The 24,396-nt window shown below is 39.0% G+C and overlaps 1 protein-coding gene across 4 annotated transcripts in view; it reads left to right on the forward strand.

Moving 5' to 3' along the window:
* The window catches only part of OXR1 (oxidation resistance 1), a 464,297-nt gene that overhangs the window by 225,302 nt on the left and 214,599 nt on the right, over nt 1-24,396 (forward strand). For all 4 annotated transcript variants that reach the window (XM_040494233.1, XM_040494235.1, XM_040494232.1 and 1 more), the window contains one exon: nt 5,442-5,638. In XM_040494233.1, coding sequence (XP_040350167.1) covers nt 5,442-5,638 — 197 coding nt within the window. The remainder of the gene's footprint in view (nt 1-5,441; nt 5,639-24,396) is intronic.

Genomic DNA, 24,396 nt, shown 5'->3' on the forward strand with positions numbered 1-24,396 from the left:
ACAGTACCCCAGGGCATCCTATGACTTTACTAGGTGTATAATAGAACATTATTTTTTTTCCAGATAGCTACAGAACTCAGGAACATATCCAATTAGTTATAATAAAGGTACAATTTGAATTCCACTTGATGGAAGATGTAACTCCAGTTAAGAACCCAAACTAAATGAAACCATTTTTTTCCCTTATGCACTTAAATCATAGCGGGATTTAGTTTAGGCTTACGGTAGAGTTTTATCATGCAGTGTTTAGACAAAATAACAAAACTGTTAAAAAGTGCAGAGCATGGCAGATATAGAAAGATGACTAGCATTGCTTGGCTATGACCTGAATGGAAGATGATAGAAGGGTAGTGACAGTAGATGAAAACCCTACAATGTGAGAGGAAAAGGAAAGGTATGACCAAAAGCATGTGGCAAGTGACAAATAATAGTAATTAAGGGGTAAAGGTAAAGAGGCTTAGAGAGGGTGTCTCCATGGGTAAAGCCATTCAAATAGAGAACTGACCCAGGTCCTTGGGAGCCGGTCAACATAAAGCCACTTATAGTTACTGTTGATGCAAGCCCTGGGCTTTGGGGTGTCCATTACCTCATTTAAGCCAAAAGATGCATGCATGCTACTTAGTGATTTGGAAGATGCATGGAAGATTTCTTATGCTTCTAGTAAAGTAGAAATAAATTATGTAAGAATAAATTTAGTTGATTACTATGAGGGTAGGGGAATCCCATTTAAAGTGGTTGGTATTGGGGGCGCCTGGGTGGCTCAGTTGGGTAAGTGTCTGACTTTGGCTTAGGTCATCATTTCATAGTTCATGAGTTTGAGCCCGGTTCGTGGGTTCAAGCCCCACGTCAGGCTCTGTGCTGACAGCTCAGGGCTTGGAGCCTGCTTCGAATTCTGTGTCTCCCTCTTTCTCTGCCCCTACCCTACTCATGCTAGGTCTTTCTCGCTCTCAAAGATAAAATAAACATTAAAAAAATTTAAATTGGTTGGTATCAGAAGTTTTCTGCCACTTATTTTTTTCTCTAGTTCCTGTGACTTGGCATTTCATCATTGGCCTACTGGGCTTTATCTGCCCCTGGGAGAACTAGTTGAAATTGGCCTGAATCTTATTTTTTACGGAATAGGAAGGTCAAAAACCCTCCTCACACTTCCTTTCAAGTTTTTGTCCTTACTTCCATAGTTCTCTGGTCTCTACCTCTGCTTACGAGTTTGTTATTTTATGTCAACCCACACAGATTTAAAACATACATGTGCTCAAGTGAATTATTCAATGGATTCATCTGTTTTCCAAATGATTTAGAGAGATAACACATTGTACAGCACACAAAGGACTCCTATGTAGCTTAATCTCTTCTTATCTTCTGCTTCTTCCCCCAAATCCACACTCCAGAATAGGTGAGACCCCCTACAAAAGGTGGTGCAGGCCCTGAAGTTTTGGTGTTTATCTAAAGTAGTACAGCAGCGAAGGATCTTGGGAAGCTGTTGTATAATTTCCACAGCATCCCTTGAAAGTTGGAAGAACAAAATTCCCTCATCCCTACGTCCTCTTACAAAGAGACTGGAACTTGCATTTATTGAGAACATCCCGTGTAGGTGATACACTGGGCACTTTCACAGTGTGTTTACTTAGTCCTCTGGGTCTTTTTATCCCCATTTTGCAGATGAGAAAACTGAGTCTCAGAAAAGTGTCCAACATTGTTACCTCGCTGAAAAATGTATTTGAATACATATGGTGAAAAACAGGAATAGTTCTTTTCTGCTAAAAAACAGGAACAAGAAGGGGCAAAGATTATGAAACACTAGATAGTCTGCCTATGGGAGCCATGCCAAGAAGGATGGCTCCTTTTCCTCATTTCCTTTTCTCCATCCGAGATGTCGGCACTCATTTTCTTTTGGAAGTACAAAGCACATTAAACAAAGATTCTTTGGGTGCCTATTAAGAGATTGTTTTCGTTCTCTATTTGTAATGTTTAATATCAATGAGTATTTTATCTCATGTACACCTACATATTCCATTATGCTATTTACATTTGTGTAACACATTTAATTTAGAACATTGTTAAAAATTGAGAAAGGCTTCCCTTCATGAAATTTGGAAAGTGAGGGTAGCAGTTTGCAGGTTTCTTTGCCAATCACAGTGGTCATTTTTAGAATCTTGAAAGGGGTAATTCAATTACCCACACAGTTCTGCTTTCTAAAAACATACAAATGGAAGTCTTTTCTTAAGCGAGCCAACAAAGCTGCTTGCAGTTTTCAGACTCCAGCAATAACAATGAGATCATGACACCCTTCAAGTGTTGACTGGGGAGAGTCTCTGTTGAGGAAGGTCAGGGAAAGAACAGGGAAAATACCATAGGGCTATTTTCTGCTTGCCTTTGGCCTTTGGAACCCAGAACTGTGTCCTTTTGCTCATTCCAAAGAGGCTGTAAGAAGGGCTTGTGGTACACTAAGACATTTTTAAGTGATGTAAAACTTCATCAGTAATAGTATCTAGCACTGTATCAATTATAAGCTGTCATTGCTGATATGCTACAATATGAGACTTTAGTAACTGAACAATTTTGAAACAGGTGAATGTAAACTATAAACAGTTTCTGGTGATAAAAATAGTCTATGAGAATTCGAGATAACACTTGTCACATTTCCATTTTGAAAATAATCTTTTCTGAGAACTAGAGATAACTGGCTTTCCTTCTGTAAAATTTAGCACCTTTCCCTTAAATTCCTACTCCTCTCCCCCTAAAAACTTGCTTTAGAGTGAATTTGAAATTTATTTCTGAAATCAAGTTTATAGGATGATCTGTAGAAAATTGACATTAAAAATTTATTATAGTTTTTCATAGCATGGTTGATATACAGTGTTATTTAGTTTTAGGTGCATAATGTAGCGATTTAACAATTCTGTATCTTACCCAGTGCTCACCATGATAAGTGTAGTCACTGTCTGTCACCATACAACATTATTGACGATATTCCCCATGTTGTGTCTCTATCAGTGTAATAACTCCAAATGGTTATCCTACCCACACTTTTAATATCAGGGGTGGTTTTGCTTCTGTTTGAACTTTATATGAATGGAATCATATAGTATGTATTCTTTGGTACCAGGCTTCTTTTTTTTATTAAATATATTTTTTTTAAATCAATGTTTATTTATTTTTGAGAAAGAGAGAGACAGAGCGTGAGCAGGGGATGGCCAGGGAGAGTGGGAGACACGGAATCTGAAGCAGGCTTCAGGCTCTGAGCTGTCAGCACAGAGCCCGATGCGGGGCTTAAACCCACAGACTGTGGGATCATGACCTGAGCCAAAGTGGAATGCTTAAGCGACTGAGCCACCCAGATGCCCCTCGTACCAGGCTTCTTTTGCCAAGCACTATTTTTGTGAAAACTCTCCAACGTGTTGCAAGTAGTTGTAGTTCATTCATTTCCATTGCTGCATAAAGTTTCATTTTACAGGTATTATCACAGTTCATTTACCCTTTTCTGTTAGTAGACGTTTGGGTTTTGTTGGATATTGGGGCATTATTACAAGTAGTGCCTCCATGAACATTCTTGACTGTGCCCTTGGGTGAACATGTAGTATAGGACATATCCTAGGAGTAGAATTGGTGAGTCAGAAGCTGTATACTTCAGCTAAGCAGATATTGCCAGACATTTGTCCAAATTGGTCGTACCGTTTTACACTCTCACCATCAGGTGTTGGAGAATTCCGGTTGTTCCTCACCATCACAGTTAATATCATGTCTTTCACATTGTAACCATTGTGATGGGTGTGCTGTGAGTGCGATTTGGTCTTAATTTGTTTCTCATGTCTAATGCTATTGAGCACTTTTAAACATATTCCCTGGCAGTTTGGATAAAGCGTTCAATTTTCATGAATATTAAGTAGGTGGTATGTGGGAATGGCAGAAATCATACGGATGATGGTGAAACTACCAAAATTTAATAAACACTGCTTTCATTAATGAATCTTTTACTAATTGATACATTTATTCCTTTAACAAATCCTCTGCTCTGGTAAGTTCAATTTAATGGAAGCTTCTTGAGAGTTAATAATGAATAACTCCCTCTGTGGAATGATGTGAGATTACCAAGGTCCATGTCATGGGAAGCTTCCCAGAGGAGGCCATTTTTAAGCTGAGTCTAGAAACATGAGCAGGATCTGACAGTAGGACTGAATATAGAAGAATGTACTGAAAAAAAAACTAAATAAAGCCTAGATGTATGAGGATGTAGGAAACCTTTAGGAAATTACAAATTTTCAGGTGTGATTATGTAACTGATAAAGAAAACTGCTGGGGCACCTGGGTGGCTCAGTCAGTTGAGCATCTGACTTGGGCTCAGTTCTTGATCTCGTGGTTCACGAGTTTGAGTCCCACACTGGGCTCTGTGCTGATAGCTCAGAGTCTGGAGGCTGCTTCGGATTCTGTGTCTCCCTCTCTCTCTGCCCCTCCCCCACTTGTGTGCACTTGCTCTCTCTCTCTTTCTCTCTCTCTCTCTCTGAAAATAGGTAAACATTTAAAAAATTAAAAAGAAAAGAAAACTGCCAACTTGTTTTCTGTAGGGAATTTAGACTTGAAAAATGACACTTAACAGTAGCCTCTGGAAGTACCAGGAGCCAAGAGTAAGCTAGGCTTAGGGTTCAGTTACAATTACAAATATAAAATTGTGTAGCTTGAAGTATTTGAATTTAACTCCTATCGTTTATCAGGAACTTTTATATCAAGAGAAACATTCTATATGCATGAGTGGGGAAAATGTTTTACGGATAGCTTTTTGCTTTCCATGTTAGTTCTGATGTCAGCTCTCTAAAATGTAGAAGTGAACAATGCATGACAGTGTCTGCAGAAATAATGTGAACTCTGTAATTTTTACAGCTAAGATGCTATTACAGATTAAACAGAAAAACACTGACAGCGTCTAGTTACCCAAATAGTCATTTCATTATCTTTTTCTGGGTTGCAATTATTTATTTCTAACTAGTGTTTTACTATAGCTTTAAAAATACTCCTTTCAAAACTAAAAGCAATAGACAAATGCATTATCTTTGTCCAACACCACATTTTAGTTTGCTATTAGGAAAAATAAAAGTCCTTTCGCATCTGCATTCTAATACCTTTTAATGAAACCTTTAAAAATGATTAGGTAGATTTTTTTTCCCCCAACTAGTTTCAAAAATATTTGAAGAATTTAAAATACTATAGGGAAAGTCTATAATTTCTGAATAAATCTTCTTCTGTTTCTGAGCTGATATTAACTCAGTTGTTGAAAAAAGAATTATGCATTGAGGAGGGCACCTGTTGGGATGAGCACTGGGTGTTGTATGGAAGCCATTTTGACAATAAATTTCATATTAGAAAAAAAAAGAATTATGATGGAGATAAAGTTGAAACAAGTGTCTGCTGGGTCAGTAATCACAGCCTGTGGTGTTCTTTACCTGTAGGTTGAAGAAAAAGTCCCAGTCGGTGGATATTACCGCTCCAGGGTTCAACCCTCTGGCTGGTGCAGGAAAGCCAATGCCGCAAGCGAGTAAGCCCCCCGCACCCAAGACACCCATCATTGAAGAAGAGCAGAACAATGCGGCCAATACCCAGAAGCATCCTTCTCGGAGGAGTGAACTGAAGAGGTTCTACACCATTGGTGAGCACCAGACATTCTATGCATGTGAATAGGTGACGTGTGTCTGAACAGCACTGTGAGCGCGTGGGTCTGTGCTTGTTTATGTGAGCATATATCGTTCTGATGGTTTGTGTGGTCATTTCCATTGAATGTGGAAATTGAAAAACACTGAAAACCTTCAACACATTTAAATAAGAGAGGAGGCTTAAGGACCTTCCAGAGGAGTTAATTTTATGTATATATAGTTTTCCAATTTTTAAGCTTATGTGCTACCATTTTCATTTTTGCCATTTTTCAGCTGGAGCCATTTTTTGTTTGATTTTGTTCGTTTCATTTTCCCTCCAGGCTCTCAAGTCCCTGACCCTGTTCTGTCAGGTTGTTAAGGCAGTGGTTGATGTCACCCTGTGACTAACAAAGCCATTAGGAAAACAGAGTCTGAGGGAAGGCAAATTGGCCTTGCACAGTACTTCACTTTGGAGGGACTGAATCCCATATAGAACCCATCATCTAAGAAAGTCGTCAGCTATGGATAGAGTCTTGCAGGCATTATGGGCCTGTTTTCCTGGATAAAATAATATCCTGTAATTTTGAACTTTATCACTTAATTGGGATTTTAAGTAAATAAGTTGAAGTATGAACTTTTTATACCAATATTTGTCCATTATGTCTTTGTCCTTGCTTTCTAATAACAATTTTCAGTGTTTTAGGTCTATTTGAGACAAAAGTTGCTCAGTATATCATATATGGTAGAGGATGATGCATAGGGGAGATAAATCTGCCCAGGAAGAGGAGGTGGATGCTTGGCCTTGCTTTATTATTTCATTCTAGAGATATTTGGTCACATCCAAAAGCGTTAGAAGTAGAAACTATGGCTAATGGGTTTACCAAAGCTACATCAAAGGGGTCACATTTTATTTGGTATCCACCACCCTAACTACCCCAATATGGGATGTTTGAAATGTTTTTCTCAGATACTTCAGGGTTCTTCTCTAGAGATCACAACCAGAAGACCGGATTCTAGTTCTGACTCCCACATCAATTTTCTGGGTGACTTTGTCAAGTCACTTTCCTATGTCTTTGAGTTAGGTTGTATCCTTCAAGCTTGAAGACATGCTTCCGTGTTGGTCTAGTACTATTTCAGGATATGGCAACTAAAACCATGCTTTCCCCTTCTACCACTCTATGTCCTCTTCCTGTATCTACTCTCAAGTGCCCTATTCTCGGATGAAGATGTTAGAGTCTTATTTTTCAAGAGATAGCAGGCATGGTGTCTTTGAGGATATCAGTAGTCAAGTAACAAGAATTGATATAATACAGTGGCAACAAGTGCATGTTTACATTTTTAAAACTTACAGTAGCATGTTTCTAAAAATCAGTCAACTAGAAAAGCCCGTAAAGTTTACTGCATCTCTATTTTCCAATGTCCTCTCCTCCCGTCCTTCAACATGTCCACCACCTTCTATTGCTTCTCTGACTTATTAACTGGATAAGAAGAAACAGTATTTTGCCTTCAGAAAATAAAGTTTATTGTATAAACCAAATATGCCTTAAAGATGAGAAAATGAGGGAGAAACAATGACCAGTTTGGCCACATGAATAAAGAGACAAACCTAGAAAATAGAAGTCTAAATGGTGAGTTTGGATTGCAGAAAGATGAACTGTGAATGATTTTTAAATAGCCCTACCACTAATGAATATTTAATTATTGGATTTTCAACAATTTGATTCATAATCAATGCCAATGGCATGTCTATTATGTTAGAACAGATATCTGAATTATAAACAATGTGTTCATATAACCCTTCTACTAATTTGGACCCACAGCTATTATTTTCAAGGCCGAAATATTAGCAACTATGTGATCATTTGTATTGAAAGATTATTTCACAAAACAAGTATATTTCAGTATTCCTTAATACATGTGTTAGTAATAACAACAACTAAAACTACCACTAATTGGTAATGCCATATACCAGGTACAAGTGAAGATTGTTAGGTAGGTGTTATACTCTTTATTTTTATAGATGAGGGATAGAGCCTGAGAAAAGTTAAGGAGCCATGAGTAAGATAGCAGACTCTGCAAATGAAATTAACCTTGTGACACTTCAGAATCGGCTTCTGTGTTATTCAGAAGGATACCTGCAGAGGTGAGCCAAAGGAGTTTCTCTATGGGTAATACAGTGGGGTAATATTTTTATTTCAATTCTCAGATAATCTCATTTAAGGAAACCATGCCAACTAACGCATCCGCCAGCCAATGTGCCCTTTCATTGAAAGCTATCTTTCGATGTCTCAATTTATGGTTCACAGAACTGAAAAACAAAAAAACAAAAAAACAAAACAAAACCTAGGAGCCCTCATGTGGCCAAGTTGAGTACTACATTTAAATTTTGCAGTGAAAGCAGTACTGTATTTAAGTGAAATACTATATTTAATTGCAAGTGATGATTCTGGGGATTAAAGAATTTTAAAATTAAAAAAATAGAAAATTTTGAAGTTATTTAAATGTCTTTTAGTGGGTGGGTGGTACAGTGGGTTTCTCTAGAAATTAGTTTTGACCTCACAGCTGTTATCCTTCATGAACTGATGTATAGGATCTATTTTCTGTTGTGAGAATTCTACGAAAGATATTCTAGTCTTCTTGTATAGACAATAGTTTCAGGTCCTCAATTATTCCTAACAATAGAAACATATTAAACCTAATATAGCAGCAAAAAAAATGACACAGCATAAACTCATTTTTTATAAGAGAATTAACCCTTCTTATAAGAAGTATAATAACAATTCATTGTTTTGTATTAAGTAGGGGAAAAGCTATTCTCTATTGATGTAAAATATATGAATCTTTGTCGCGACCGGCGTGACAAACACCAAGGTCAGGGTCCTGAGGGTAGGGGAATGCAAGAAAAAAGAGAGAGTTTGGGAATAGGAGGGTCCCGTGGGCTGATGGCCCAAGTGACGGCTTTATTGTTGCTGTACACAATCTGTTATATCCAGACTCTTATGGGTCAGGCCATTCTAAGAATAAACAGGTTTCACGTAATCGCTGCCAACCAAAACATTTAGTTCTGTGTTTCTTGTGCATTTTCTAGACGGGTCACAAGACCTTGTTGATAAGATTGCTAGCAAAACACAATTCCCATGTTTGTTTCTATCTGACTCGGGGTAGAAAAAGGGAGGTAGCATTACTGCCAACACCTGCAGACCACAGGCTTCAGGAATTAACTTTCTCAGCCTTGACAAGGCTTTCGTATGCCCTTGAAAGTGGGGGAATGGGAGGGGGAACCACTGGGTTGGCTGAGTCAACAGGGAACATTGCTCGACCCGGTCTCAGCCTGGCGCCGGGGCCCAGCCCCCCACATATCTTCACATAAATGAAAAGGAAAGTAATCACAATATCAGGACCATGTAAGGAAAGAGCTTTTTCTGCCCTGCTTCTGTCACTAACTGTATAATCTTGCAGTTATTTGCCATCTCTGGACCTTAATTTTTTCAAATCTGTAGAATGAAAGATTTAGATCAGTGTCTAAGTATCTTTTGTCTCGTACTCTCTTTTTATTATCATAACTGGCTATATGAAGTACTATGTAAGCTTTTCTTGCTGTGAAACGAATTGCCACAAACACAGCTCTTTAAAACAATGCCCATTTAGCAGCCCACAGTTATGTAGGTCAGAAATCTACATAGCATGGCTTGGTTCTCTTCCCAGTACATTACAAGGCTAAAATCAAGGTGCTAGGTGGACTGAGTTTTCATCTGGAGGCTCAACTAGGGAAAGAAATGCTCCCACATTCATTCTCCTTATCGCAGAATGTTGTTCCTTGCAGTTGTAGGACTGAAGTTCCCCATTTCTTTCCTGGCTGTCAGGTCAGGGCCACACTCAGCTTTGGAGGCCACTCTCTTTCTTTGCCGTGTGGTCTCCTCCATCCTCAAGCCAGTAACTGTGCTTCAGATCCTTTTCATCTGAATCTTTGACTACGTCTCCTGGGGCTAGCCAAGAAAGCTCTCTGATTTTAAAGGGCTCAGGTAATAGATCAGTCCCACCCAGATGATCTCCCTGTCTGAAAATCAGCAGAACCTAATTATGAGGGTCATGTCCATCATATTCACAGTCCCAGGGATTATGCATGCATATAGATCAGAGGGTTGAAAAAAAAAAAAAAGATCAGAAGGATGAAGAATCTGTGGACCTTCTTAGTATTCTGCCTAACATATTTTATACCCCTTACCCAGTATATAGCACTATATACTCAACTACCAGCACAGCTCAAGCAAAACTTCCTTAAAACATTTCTGTCATGGGGCGCCTGGGTGGCTCAGTCGGTTAAGCGTCCGCCTTCAGCTCAGGTCATGATCTCACGGTCTGTGAGTTCGAGCCCCGCGTCGGGCTCTGTGCTGACAGCTGAGAGGCTGGAGCCTGCTTCAGATTCTGTGTCTCCCTCTCTCTCTGCCCCTCCCCTGCTCATGCTCTGTCTCTCTCTGTCTCAAAAATAAATAAAAACATTATAAAAAAAAATTCTGTTACTATCTGTTCTGATTTTTATCCTATCCTAATGCTCTGTCAACTCACTGAAGCAATTACATAATTAATCAGTTGTGAGCTACAGTTTGAAAAATCACTGGACTGGATATTTGAAGTCCTTCAAATACTTAAAATTATGTTATTATTTTTAAATGATAGGATTAATTAGAACTAGAATGATCCAGCATTAAATTGGTAGGTTAATAGATGAAAATAGAATAAAATTTGTCACTACTCCATTGTTTCTGCTAGATAAAACTCCTGGAGTTTGGCATTCTTCGACATTGGCGCTGTATGACATTCTTTTCATCGTCCCAGGTAGACAGAAGACAAAACCAAATAGTAGACTCAGATATTTGTAATGTGCTTTTTATTTGATACCTTTAATTCAGAGAACCATATGTAAGGACTTGTGAAAGAATTGCAGGTTAGGCATAGAGGTAGTAAAGAAGACACTACATGCAGGATCCAAAAATGTCCCATTATTCCCAAGGTGAATCTGTATAATTCTATGTAGTATTTGTTCCTTGCTTTAGAATCCAGAGCTAGAATTTGTACCTCTTTTTCCACCTTCTGTGATTGTTAGTAAAAGGTGCTGATGTCTCCCCATTCTGACAACTTCTTTGACATTTATAAAATAAAACAACTCTTGACTGGCTGTCCCCACAATCAGTCATTCATGAAACACCAAATGCTGATGAGCTCCTGATCAGTCCCTCCTCTGTGAAAACCTTACAGGCAGTGCTGATGAGAATAGAAAGAAAAGTAAAACAGAGGGCCCTGCTTTCACCCAAATGGGTGGGAGAGGAGAGTGCCTGGTAAAAATGGGTATACCACTGAGTAGAATTCAAGACAGATGCCGTAATGACATTGTGTGTGTGGTGGGGGGACGAGTGGGGTACAGCAGAGGCTAGGGGAGGCTCACTCAAAGTGCTGTGGAATCCAAAAGATGGAGAAATTGCACCAGATTGTAAAGACTCCCATGGACTCTTCATTAGCTCCATAGATACAGTCGCCTTTTATCACCTCTTGCCCTCCTTGTGTTTAAGCTCCCTTAGCATCTGGCACACACTTGTCCCCTTTATCAATTCCTATGGGGAGGGAATGATGCCATTCATTTCAGTAGTCTGAGTACTGAGTACAGTGTGAGGTGCAGAGTAAGTGCTAAATAAACTTTGGGGGCTTGGTAAAGAGGAGGGAAAACGTGGTCCTAGTGGAGGTTGTGAGGAGTAACTTTGCCCTTGCTAGTGGAGGAGGAGGGAAGGAAATTGGCTAAGAGTTCAGTTTAAGGAAGAGCTTCAGAGGCTTCAGGAACATCTGCTTGGAAGAATGGTGAATCATATAATACAGCCTTCCACTCTATCTATCTATCTATCTATCTATCTATCTATCTATCTATCTACCTACCTACCTACCTATCTACCTTAGAGTTATCAGAGCCCTCTTTTATTACTTACACTAATGCTCTGTGCAACTTCACAGAGAAGGCAGACCAGGGTGGAACTTAGCCTTCTCAGGTTTCTGGCTCAACAGAGCTTCCAAGCAGATCCAATAAGGAGGCTCCTTGGCTCTCAGGTGTCCTGATGAATAATACCTCTGGAGCTTTCCCTCCCTTGAGACCTCTCACTATCAGGTCCTTACCTTGTCATGTGAACTGACAGCCTGCTCACCTTCTTTAATCTCCTGTTTACTCTCATGACTCAGTCTCTGCCTTTTATTCCATCTGTATTAATGTCACCGGAACACCTCCTCTTTGCAAGATGCCCCCTATGGTGAGTTAGTCAATGTTTTTTACACAGTACTTTTCACTTATATTCAGATGAGTGAGTTCTGGATTTATGTGAGGGATGTGTATAATTCAGACTCTTCCACGTATGAAAATATGTTCATTTATGAATCTATTCATTTATTAAGTCAATAAATATTTAGTGAATGCTCACTACATGCCAGGTCTTATCCAAAACTCTGTTAATACAACAGTAAACAAGACCAAGTCCATGACCTCAGGTGCTTATATTCTAGTGGGGAAGATAGGCTATAAACAGTCAGGTATCTAGCACATTGCCAAGGAATGAGGAGTATTTAAAGTTTTTTTAAATGTTTTATTTATTTTTGAGAGAGAGAGAGAGACAGAGCACGAGTGGGGGAGGAGCAGAGAGAGAGGGAGACACAGAATCTGAAACAGGCTCCAGGCTCTGAGCTGTCAGCACAGAGCCCAACGCTGGGCTCGAACCCACAAACTGTGAGAACGTGACCTGAACCGAAGCCAGATGCCCAACCAACTGAGCCACCCAGGCACCCCAGGAATGAGGAGTATTTAAAGGAAAAAAAAAAACAAACAAAACAAGGGAGAAAGGTGATAGAAAATTTACTCTATAAAATGTTTAAATCTCATATAATTTTTATTTGATGAATTTTGTCAGATGACTTATACAGTCCTAAGAAATCAGTTAGGATGGTGTCAATTACAGGACATTAGATGTGTTCATAATAGATTTTTCTTTTAAAAAAATTTTTTTTTTCAACGTTTATTTATTTTTGGGACAGAGAGAGACAGAGCATGAACGGGGGAGGGGCAGAGAGAGAGGGAGACACAGAATCGGAAACAGGCTCCAGGCTCTGAGCCATCAGCCCAGAGCCCGATGCGGGGCTCGAACTCGCGGACCGCGAGATCGTGACCTGAGCTGAAGTCGGACGCTTAACCAACTGCACCACCCAGGCGCCCCCATAATAGATTTTTCAAAGCATTTTTGCTTTCCTTGCACAGAATTAGGTTTTGAAAAGACTAATGGAATTGACATTTGCAGCATGAAGAAGAACATGATTGAGGGGAAATGTAATGCTCCTCAAGCTGCCTGACACTGTTTAAAGAAGTGGTGTCCAGATGTTTTTTCATTTCTATCAAGAAAAGAATAAAACATGTGGATTAAGCTGTAGTATAGAATATTGAAATTACATAAAGAATGTAACACATTTTCTTATATGTTACCGGAAGGTTTGCTTTTTGTTTATTTCTTAATGTATAGCTGTAACCTCTTTAGAATGGTTCAGAAGTCAGTTTGCCTAGAGGGAAAAGACCAACTCTCAAAGATCCTAAATGATTGTTATCAATGTCAGGAAGGCTGAGGTGTAGTCATTCCCTGTGTTTATTAAGAGCGCCTTCTTTTGCTCAAATGAGCAACAATCAATGGTGATAAACTTGGCCTCTGGAATTGATGTCTAAGTTGGAATTCCATTCCCCATGCTATATGTATGACCATAAACAAGGTACTTGGAATCTCAGAGCCCAGCATCTTCACTTACAAGAGGAAATAAAACTGGCATTTACTGAAAGGGCTGTGGTGAGGAATAAGTGAAATGATCTACGTAAAGTGCTCATCCTAGTGCCTAGAATTGGGAAGTTCTCAATCAGTGTTAACTTGTTACTGTTGCTGTGCATCAAGGATACAGCCCGCACAGGTAATCCCTGGGCAAGGATGTGAAGCTTAACCTGGAATTTATGTGACGCAAGCCTACTGTCTTTTGATCCTTGTAGATCTGGTCACCTTATATGTCCTGCTTAAAAAAAAAAAAAAAACCTGCAGTGGTTCCTTCCTCCCCCCCAGAACATAGGATTGTTGCTCTACAGACCTTTCCTGTTCTGCTCCTATGTGCTCTCCAGCTTTATCTCAGACCCCAGCCCTATACCCTAGCTAAGCCAAATTCCTTATGATTTACCAAAGGTGTTCTTATGTATGCTATACCCGGGGCTTTATGTTAGCTCCCCTTTCTCCCTAGAATAGTGTTGTGATTCAACCAAAACTTCCCTCCTAACTGGCCACACTTTCCCCAAATCTGATCAGCATGAATAGATTTCAAAGCATTTTAACATACACATTATCAGTGTTTTAGGTCTCTAACAAATACTCATTGAATTCAGTGTTTGCTTGTAACATTCTTAAAGGGTACATGGAATATATATATATTTTCTGACCACCGTGCAGCATTCTGTGCAATTAAGTCTCTGAAAGTTGAATGATTTATTCATGATCACATTTTGTATAGCACGAAACCAAGGAAAGAATCTACATAGATGGATGACTAATAGTAAAGACCTTGGCCTCTGTACATTTTCAGATCACATTCTTTTCTCAGAAGCGAAACAAAAATGAAATAACATCATTGACCGAGATCTCAGTGAGTGGTTTCCCAATGCAAGTCCATACCATTGATGGTGAAACAGACCATTAAGAAAGAGTATTAGTTTTTTCATGAAATTAAATTTATTCAACTAAACTGACTGTTCTTTCCTTCTTTTCTCTTACTCCTCTTTTCCTTCCTCCTTTCTTCCTTTTTCCCCTTCTTTCCTTTCTTTTTTTCCTTTTCCTTTTCTTTCTTTCCTGCCTCCTTCCCTGTATTAAAATGAACTGCCTTTTTGTGAAATGATGGCATAGTATATGTATTGGTTTGATAGACTGTTTAAATAAGATTTGTTCTTTTTAAATCTCATTGCTTATCAAAAATAAGTTGGGAAATGTCCAGCAGAATACTCCTTTGAAATTTTACTGGTCTGTGAAATTGTAAACTCTGAAACTCTGAGAAGACAAGTGTTCTTGTCTTTTGCCCTGCCTTCAAGATAGAATGCCTTCAATATTGCAAACTTAATGAAGCACAGTTAAATATAAATTTGTATCTTACTAACCCTGGGCTGCTTACATATTAGAAAGAGAGCCTGCAGAATTAGGGGTTCCCTGGGAATTCTTTTGAGTAGTTGGCAAAATTAAAACAGTAATAACTAGTTTGGAAACTCTAAAAAGAGAAAAGCAAGATGCATATTTTAACTGCTTTTTAATTGCAGTACACTAAGCATTTTAAAATATCATCATATAACTTGTATGCCTCTCATTTTGAAGCCAGACTTTTTAATTATAAGAATAAAAAAGAGCAACTCTAAAGTGAAAACACTGTAACAGGAGAGAAAAAAAATGGGAGAGAGTAATCTTCCTAGAGGCAACACATTCTGCAGCATGAAAGTAGGTCACCCCTAAACCAGACCTTCTCTCCAAGCTAGAAGAATCTTCATGCAAAAGCAGAAAGTCTCTGTGATTTAATCAGCAGAACCATCTTGACATACGGGTCACTGTCTATAGGCACAGAAACTAAAATGGATAACTGTTCTCAGGGTTCAAATTAAATCATGTTCTTGAGAAAAATGACTTTGTTTTGAAGTCTGTTCTGACAGTTTGATGACTTCTTGTATTTTCTGAGTCACAAGAGTCTTTAGGGAAAATTATTCCATTGCTGAAGTTCCTTGTGATACATGAAACTGAAATTTCCCAAATTGACCTGGGCTTTTCACAAATTTTGAGGACCACCACATGTGTAGAAGTGTTGTTTCTTTTATTTTTTATAAATCTTGCATATGAATGTGCAATTTCATTAAGATAGTGAATTTAAGGATATTGAGAATCCAAGTTCAATTTTTTGTTCTTTTGTGGGATAAATAGACCTAAGGACTCAATATATGCATCTGTGTCTGTGTGTATGTGTTGAAGAGGTATTTAATTGGGTTTTTATTTTATGTCATTTTTATAATCCATTCCATTTAAAACCCACTTTCAAACATGAAGGCTAGGAGAACCCACCAGCAGAAACTTCTTTTCGATTCTAGAATAAATATGAAAGCTTTATGTCTTCCTAGAGAAATTAGATGTTTTTTTACTACATATTTATACAATTTTAAACCTTACTAAGAAGCAGTATGTACTCAGAAGGAAGGAAAATGTTTGTTTCATATCCCTTTAGATTGGTAGTACCCATAATGTGGCAGATAAGCTTGCCAACTCTAATTTTCCTGGGTTAGCACCATATTTTGTACATTTGCCTTATTCTTTTTTTTGCTCTAATTCTGTGATTGTTCTGTGTCAGAAGTAATCAAGTCAGGACCAAGAAACACAGCTTAATCACGGTTGTGATAAATGGATTACAAAATGTCAATAAAGCTGGGGTTTCCCTGAGCAGCTTGTATTGGTATTGTTAACCTTAAACAACTTTATAACTTTTTGTTATTTATAACAACTTAAATAACTTTCAGTTATTTTAAACAACTTTATAACTTTTTATTTGTAACAACTTAAATGACTTTCAGTTATTTTAAAAATATGTTGATTCGGGAATAGCAGAGAACTGCAATTCAGGACAAGCAAGCTAAGGCAAAAACGTAGAAGACCAGAGATAAAGGAGAGGGATGCTCTTTTACAGAGGAAATCCGGAGGGTTGGGAGCACTGTGATAAAAAGTCCACTGGTGTAAACTGGGAGTTAGAAGTATAGTGGTCTTTTATTGGTTGTGTTGTGACAGCCTCTCACTGGCTGGGCTGGTGGCAGGAAGAAAGGAGCGGGTAGAGTAGTGCGGTTTGGCAAGGTGTGTCGCTTCCTGTTGGGTCTGTAATTAAAGACTAGTTGTAAGGCGTGAGCGCTCCCCCTGCTGGCCTTCTGATTCCATTTTAAATGAGGTTTCCTTTAATTTTCACAGAAAGGTGTTTGAGTTGCAGCTAATAGTCTTATAACTTACTAAAAGCAAATTATACCTGTCAATTTACTTAATGATTTCTAAACAGCCTAATTAAAACGAGTTAGAATTGTGGAATAATTAAAATGGACATTGTGTCATGGTTGAGAAATACTCATGATCCTGTTTGAAATTTGCTAAATCCCTATTAAAATAAGCCCTTTAGCACTGTCGGCAATCAAAACTTGCCCTTTCCACTTACCAACACTTGTAGGAATGTTCCGTCTCACTGAACCGTGACTAGGGGAAGAAAATAACAGATGATTAAGAAAGACCACTTTATTGTAAACATTTAATGGTAGAATTAATGGCAATTTGAACAGTAAAATATATGTCCTAATTTCCCCAGTATTTCCATTTTTTTAAAACAGTATGAATTTAAAGAGCTTCCAAGGATTTTTCACACATTCAGAAAGAAAGCTGTTGGTATCTCCTGATTATTTTTAAGTTGGCTTTTCTTCCCAATTCATGCTAAAGACATTTCTTCACACATTAAAAAAAAAAAAAAATCAGGATTTATGTTCCTCAGTGAAATGGTGACCATGTTCACAACTCTGACCAAAAAAATATTACTTAGAAGAATAAAAATAGTTAAAAGCCAGGCAAATTGAGGGGAAGGCTTCCATTGCTATTTCTGCCAGATATTTTGAAACTACTTTGACTACAGTTAATTACTTTGAACAACTCAATTATAAATGTTTCAGTGACCATTTGTAATAGATTTACAGCAAAGCACATATACTTCTCCATGCAAGCCAGGCCTTTACTGAGCATTTTTGAAACTTCATTAATGCAAACTTTGAGATCAGTTGGACAAACTATGAGATTAAAAGCCTTTGTGTTAGTACAATCCATGAATAAAAAGATACATGGATTTGAACTGGAAACATGAGTTCAGGGTACAGAAAATACTATGTTGAAGACATTAGCTTAAGAAACAGCTTTTTACTGGGTAAAAATACCTACTAAGAGGAATCAAATGAGGTGGTTTTAAAGTAATATTATCTCTTAATTAACCTATTTCATGTTACTATGCATGTTAAAGTTAAATAACTTCAAAATATTATATGAATAAGTTTTTAGTAATTTAGATGGATGGTTCCTGGGGGAGAAAGCCCATGTTGTCCCTGTAATCATGGCCAGTGAACCTCAGCATCCCATTTCCTCTATTCTATTTGGTCATTTATTTGGTAAACGTCTTTCATAAATTTGAGTCTTAAGTCTTCTGGTACATTTTGTCTTGTGGAAAGAACTGATATATGTTTAATTTAAAAGAACTGTGTTATAAATATTAAAAACATTACACATTCAGTATATGGAAAATAGCCCATCATCAGAGAAATCGGTGAGACTTTAAATAGTGCCTGCCCGGGGCGCCTGGGTGGCGCAGTCGGTTAAGCGTCCGACTTCAGCCAGGTCACGATCTCGCGGTCCGGGAGTTCGAGCCCCGCGTCGGGCTCTGGGCTGATGGCTCAGAGCCTGGAGCCTGTTTCCGATTCTGTGTCTTCCTCTCTCTCTGCTCCTCCCCCGTTCATGCTCTGTCTCTCTCTGTCCCAAAAATAAATAAACGTTGAAAAAAAAATTTTTTTTAAATAGTGCCTGCCCATCTACTGCATTACAATATTTTGTTTGCTAGCATTTGTACTCAGGGATCCTTGGACTTTATGTGTTGCTTAAATTTTAATACGCTGATAGAAAGGACATTGATTTCGTCTCGTAGTTCTTGAAGCCATAGGAGACAAAAAGTATTGTCAATAGTATATTGGAGCTAAAACATCATAGGTGCTCATGGAGAGTTGAATGTTAGGACTGTTTATTGAGTGTTTTATAGACCGATTCAAAATAATTCCCTTTCCAATTAGGTAGTTTAAGTGTCTTTGAAGTCTTTTTCAAGTACTATTTCACGTGAGTCAAGATGTAGCAAAAGCAGTAGAATAATATTTACTCTGAGAAACAGGATATCTAGAATGCTGTTTGGAGCTATAGAGTTTCACTTCCTGCTTTAAGTAACTTTGTCAAATTACAGATCTTTTGTGACATGCGAAACATTCTTGTAAATGCACATTGGGTGAATGGGATGGGAAGGGTATAGCCAAAAACATGCATTTAAATAAAAAAGAGAGAAATATAAATAATAATGCCCTCTTGCCATGCTCTCATTTATTTTTCACCTCTACTCCTGTATAAGCCTATCTGAACTTGAATATACAGTTTTAAGAATGCTTGTTCATTCATTTACTTAATAAGTGATTGAGCACCACTGACAAGTGCCAATAGTTGGAAATGAGGCTTCAGAAAGATGAGAGGCTGAATAAATGGGGGTCTTGTGTGCTGTACTATGGAATTTGGACTTAATCTTAAGCATTGGGAATTGTTGAAGGGTTTTGACTAGGGAAATGCCTTGATAAAGTCTCTTTATAGAGAGATGTTTCAAGCACCATATGGAGAATAGGTTGGGGATATATATGCCTAGAGGCAGAAAAGTCTTTCAGACAAATGGTGTAACGGCTGAATACATAATATGGTGTACTGTTTAGGAGCTTTGGCTGTGGGATTACATAGGGTTTAGATCCTAGCTTGGCCGTTCTGGGTAGCTCTGTGACTTTGGACAAAATCACTTCTCTGAACTTCTGGTTTGCATTTCAGAAGTGAAAATATTACCATGTACCACTTAGGTTTGTAATAAGGTTTGCATGAGATAATGTGTACAGATTGCTTAATAGATACTGGCTTAGAGTAGGCACACAGTGAATATTAGATACAAAGCAAAGTATCAAAATAATAGAAAGTGACGAGAGCCTAAAGTAAGGCAGAGGCAATGGGACAAGAAAGAATTACAGAGAGATGATCTAGAAATATAAAGGAATTGATGATCAACTAGAAATGAAGAAGGAAGATTTTCCAGTTCATACTATAGTTTCAGGTTAAAAAAAAATTTTTTTTAAGGTTTATTTATTTTTGAGACAGAGAGAGACAGAGCGTGAGTGGGGAGAGGCAGAGAGAGAGGGAGACACAGAATCCAAAGCAGGCCCCAGACTCTAAGCTGTCAGCACAGAGCCCGATGTGGGGCTCGAACCCACAAACTGTGAGATCATGACCTGAGCCAACGCTTAAATGACTGAGCCACCCAGGTGCCCCTGTAGTTTCAGGTTGTAAATACCTGAAACAACAGCTAACATTTTTCAATTAAGAAGATGTATCTTCTTTTGTAAACAGAATGAATATCTATATGGGCCAGAAAAGGGGGTAAAGCCCTGGGCCTTTTGAGCTCTGGTTCAGAAACAGGGACAGCCAAGAAGTGCTCAATTTCAGTAGGGGGACTAGGACTATAGGACCCTATGAACTGTGACAGGCAAGTAGAACTCAAGAGAACATGACCAGTAAATGCAATGCAGGATCCTGGGTTGGATCCTGGAACAGAAAAAGGACAGTAGGTAAAAAGTAAGGAAATCTAGATGAGGTCTGGACTTTGGCTAGCAGAAATATATCATTATTGATTCATTAATTATAACAAATGTGATATCTGATATATGATGTTAATCATTGGGAAAATTGGATGGTGGGGTATATGAGAATTCTAGACTATCTTAGCACAGTTTGGTAAATATAAAAACTATTCTCAAATAGAAACGTTTGTTTAAATGGCAGGGGAATAGAACCCCCTTCACTTCTTTGAACTTGACCTAAGCTGGGGTTCCCAACTATGAAAGGAGGCTGGAAAAAGCTGTGATGCTGCCCACCCCAGGTGGTGGCACTAGCAAGCTTCAGAAGCCAGAGGAAAAAGAGGAAGGCTTGCAGCCTGGGCCTTGGAGAAGCCACCCCTTTATTTGTTATTTTGATCTATTTTTGTGCCCACTGACAGCATGGGCTAGGAGCCACCCATGTAAGACTTTTGTCTGGGGGCGCCTGGGTGGCTCAGTCGGTTAAGCGACTCTTGATATCAGCTCAGGTCATGATCCCAGGGTCATGGGATCGAGCCCTGGGTCAGGCACTGCACTGAGCCTGGAGCCTGCTTGGGATTCTCTTTGTCCTTCTCTCTGCCTCTCCCCTGTTAGCGCATGTGCTCTCTCTCTCTTTCTCAAAGTAAATAAATAAACTTTAAAAAGAAAGACTTTTTTCCAGAATGGAAGTCTCAGAGGGCTTGTAGAGATAAGCACAAAATAACTGGATGGAAAGAGAAGACACACTACAGAGATGGAAAGAGTAAGAAAAATGTGAAAAACCTAAAATTTCCCTCTCAAGAGGAGCTTAAAACTAAAATTTAAGTACATGAGGGAAGCTAGGCCTGAGAAAGTCAACAAAATCAACAATTGGGTGAGGAATTGACTCTTGATACAAAGAAAAAAAAATAGTTCTTAAAACTGACATGTTTTGTTGGAGGCTTCTAGGATAACTTGAATTTCAAATTTGAATATCAGGGTGAATGGGGTTGCTATTTACAAAGATAGAAAAGGCTATAGGGATAGCTTTTATTTATTTTTTGAGAGAGACCGTGCAAGACAGAGCATGAGCAGGGGAGGGGCAAGGAGGGGGGGGTGGTTCACACAGAATCCAATGCAGGCTCCAGGCTCTGAGCTGTCAGCACAGAGCCTGATGCAAGGCTCGAACCCATGGACTGTGAGATCATGACCTGAGCCGAAGTCAGATGCTTAACCAACTGAGCCACCCAGGTGCCCCATGAGGGTGGCTTTTAAAATAGGATATAGGGTTCAACTGGGGGTTAGTTGAGCTTGAAGTACCTGTGGAAATGGGCAGTTTGGAGCTGCAGTTATGGCCCTCAAGGGATCAGCTTAGAATAAAGTCATCCAATCAAATTGGCATGTAGGGATACAGGAGTTTCTGAAGACACGTGAGTAAAGTATGAAGAATATTTTGACCTAGATGTAAGGGGTGGGACGAGACCAGAGGCCGAGGAAGGATGGTCAGGGACACAAGAGGCAATCCTTGCTGTTTCCTCCAGCTCTATAATCCAGGAAGTTTGTCCTTCCTAGCCTCTATAGTTACTCGGGGGAGAAATCAAACCATGTCATTCATATGACCAAAAGTGCCAAAGAAGGTTATGGTGATGGGACCCCGACATGCTATGATTAGAGAATTTATTCTCTAATAAATCTGTGCATGAAAGCTATGTTGGAGGTGGGCTGGAACTATTCCTTATAGAAAGGGAGATCTCTTTGGTTCCCTTCTTTGGTCATCACTTCCCATTTCAGTTCACTAGAGTAATAATATCTGTCAAGAAAAATGGGATGAACTGGGGTTGATGTCTAAATATCACATCAGAAACCTTTTGGTGTTAGGTATGCCTGGGTGGCTCAGTCAGTTAAGCATTCGACTTTGGCTCAGGTCATGACATTGCGGTTCGTGGGTTCGAGCCCTGCGTCAGGCTCTGTGCCGACAGCTCAGAGCCTGGAGCCTGCTTCGGATTCTGTGTCTCCCTCTCTCTCTCTGTCCCTCCCCTGCTTGCACTCTCTGTCTGTCTGTCTCTCTCTCTCTCAAAAATAAGTAAACATTAAAAAAATCTTTTGATGTTAAAGGCAGATGGTTTTTATCTGATTTAAAGACAAGTCAATGTATCTCAAAACCTCTTTTTTCCAGTATCAAATCAGTATTCATGAGTCTCTCCTTTTTGTGTAAATCACACTAATGATTCATTCTGCTTAAACACCCTATTTGTTGCAGAGTCATAACACATCACACGGTCTGAGAACTTTCTCCGACATTATTTTGGGACTTGTAGAAAACCTAAGGATGAGCACCAGAAAGCAAATGACTCAGAGTCTGAAGGCAGTTTCATGATCCACCACCTGAACGGGGGAAAGGTTAGGTTTTACTTTTCATCAGCAGGACTCAGAGGGGAAAGCTTTAATGCCTTAAAACGATTCTAAAGGATTGCTCTCTCCACTTAATGTGCATTGGAGAGTCTTATTAAGACACAGGTGCTGACCCGGTAGACCCATGGCAGGGCCCGCAGTTTTGCATTTGTAAAAAGACTTCAGGTGGTGCTGAGACTACTGGTCCATGAATAGTAAGGCTAGTCTGACAAGCCTGAAGGCTTTCTTCATTTGGCAACACATATAAGATATATTTCAATATTTGGACCCAGATTATCATTCTGGAATTTATCATCAAGACTTGTGTTGCTTCCTCAAAACAAACTGCTTAGCTGCCACCCCTTAACGCATGTGGTGTAAGAAGCTTTCAGAATAAGAATGTGCATTTAACATTTTTTAATGTTGATTCATTTGTTTTTGAGAGAGAGTATGAGTGTGAGCAGGGGAGGGACAGAGAGAGAGAAAGACAGAATCCAAAGCAGACTCCAGGCTCTGAGCTGTCAGCTGTCAGAGCCCGAGCTGGGGCTTGAACCTACAAACTGTGAGATCATGACCTGAGACGAAGTCAGACACTTAATGGACTCCCAAGAGTCCCATTTTTTAATCCCAAGAATGTGGATTAAAAAAAATAAGAAGAACGTGGATATTATCTCACATACATATATGGTTTTCATATTATAAAACACACAAATTACCCTATAGTATTAATAGATAAAATTGGGCATTTCAGACATGTTAGCAGTTCCTGAGTTTGGTTAGTCCAGGGTGTGAGCTGTGACAATATCGTATAGTTTCCTGAAGAGCAAGCAACAGAAGTAACATAGATTCTGACACGAAAGAGACATGTTAGAAATTAGAAATTTACTGGTGCTTTTGCTCTACTGTTCACCTATTGTGTTGGTCAGAGTTGTTGATCAGCTTCTTCAGCTCTTGATTGGGAATAAAAGTACTTTCTTAGACTTTTTGTGAGTTTTGAAAAAGGTGATGCATAAGGCTCTTCATACTGAGTCTGGCTGGTAAATATGTAACAAATAGTTGCTATTTCGCCAAAGAAGGAAAAAGAAAATGGAGGGGGGAGTCAATAGGGGAAGTAATAGCTAGTTAGTAACAGTTTTAGCTTACGGAAAATACAGTATTGATAAATTTTTAATATCCATATTTATTTATTTTGTACTGAAAGCAAAAATAAGGTTTCTCGATCAGACGTTTTGTTACCTACAACAGAAGCAATCATGGGTTCCCTTTCCTGAATCTCCTTGCAGCAACATAATGAAAGATGTCTGCTCTATCTATAGGGGCTTGTACTGCAGAAACCCTGACGTGATGAATCTGGACATTTATAGAGGAGCTGGACAGCTGCCCTGATCCCCTCTGGAAAGAGGGAAACAAAACAAAACAAAACACCTTTGTCCCTGATGTTAATGAATCCTCTCTGGGAAAGGTCCCTAAGATTTCGCAATCCTTTGCCAAGTAAACAGAATCACTGAGGGTTTTAGTCTCCTTGAAAATATAAATACGTAACTCCAGAGAAATAAATCTGTATTTCTCCAGACCCTTCTCCATATATTCAGCCATCTTTTAACCCAATGTTCTTTGTTAATGCTGGGCCTCATGTCCTCTTCCCACCTCCCCTACCTCTGATTCCTGAGCTGTCAGCAAAGTTTGTGCAAATCATGACGTTCCGGCTGTGATTGGACTTCCTGTGGAAACAGATGGAAGAATGGAGTTCCTTGTCCTGCCTGACTTGGGCAGAGATAGGGAGAATATACACAGACACGTAGGATAGAGAGACCCTCAGCCGGCCTTAGGGTTAGGTATGTAATCATTAATAGTGGAAAAAGGGGACTGGAAAAATCAGATGAACTTGAAACTCTTCCC

This window comes from Herpailurus yagouaroundi, unplaced genomic scaffold (assembly GCF_014898765.1).
Source record: "Herpailurus yagouaroundi ecotype Mexico unplaced genomic scaffold, PumYag 186, whole genome shotgun sequence".
NCBI classification, from domain to species: Eukaryota; Metazoa; Chordata; class Mammalia; order Carnivora; family Felidae; genus Herpailurus; species Herpailurus yagouaroundi.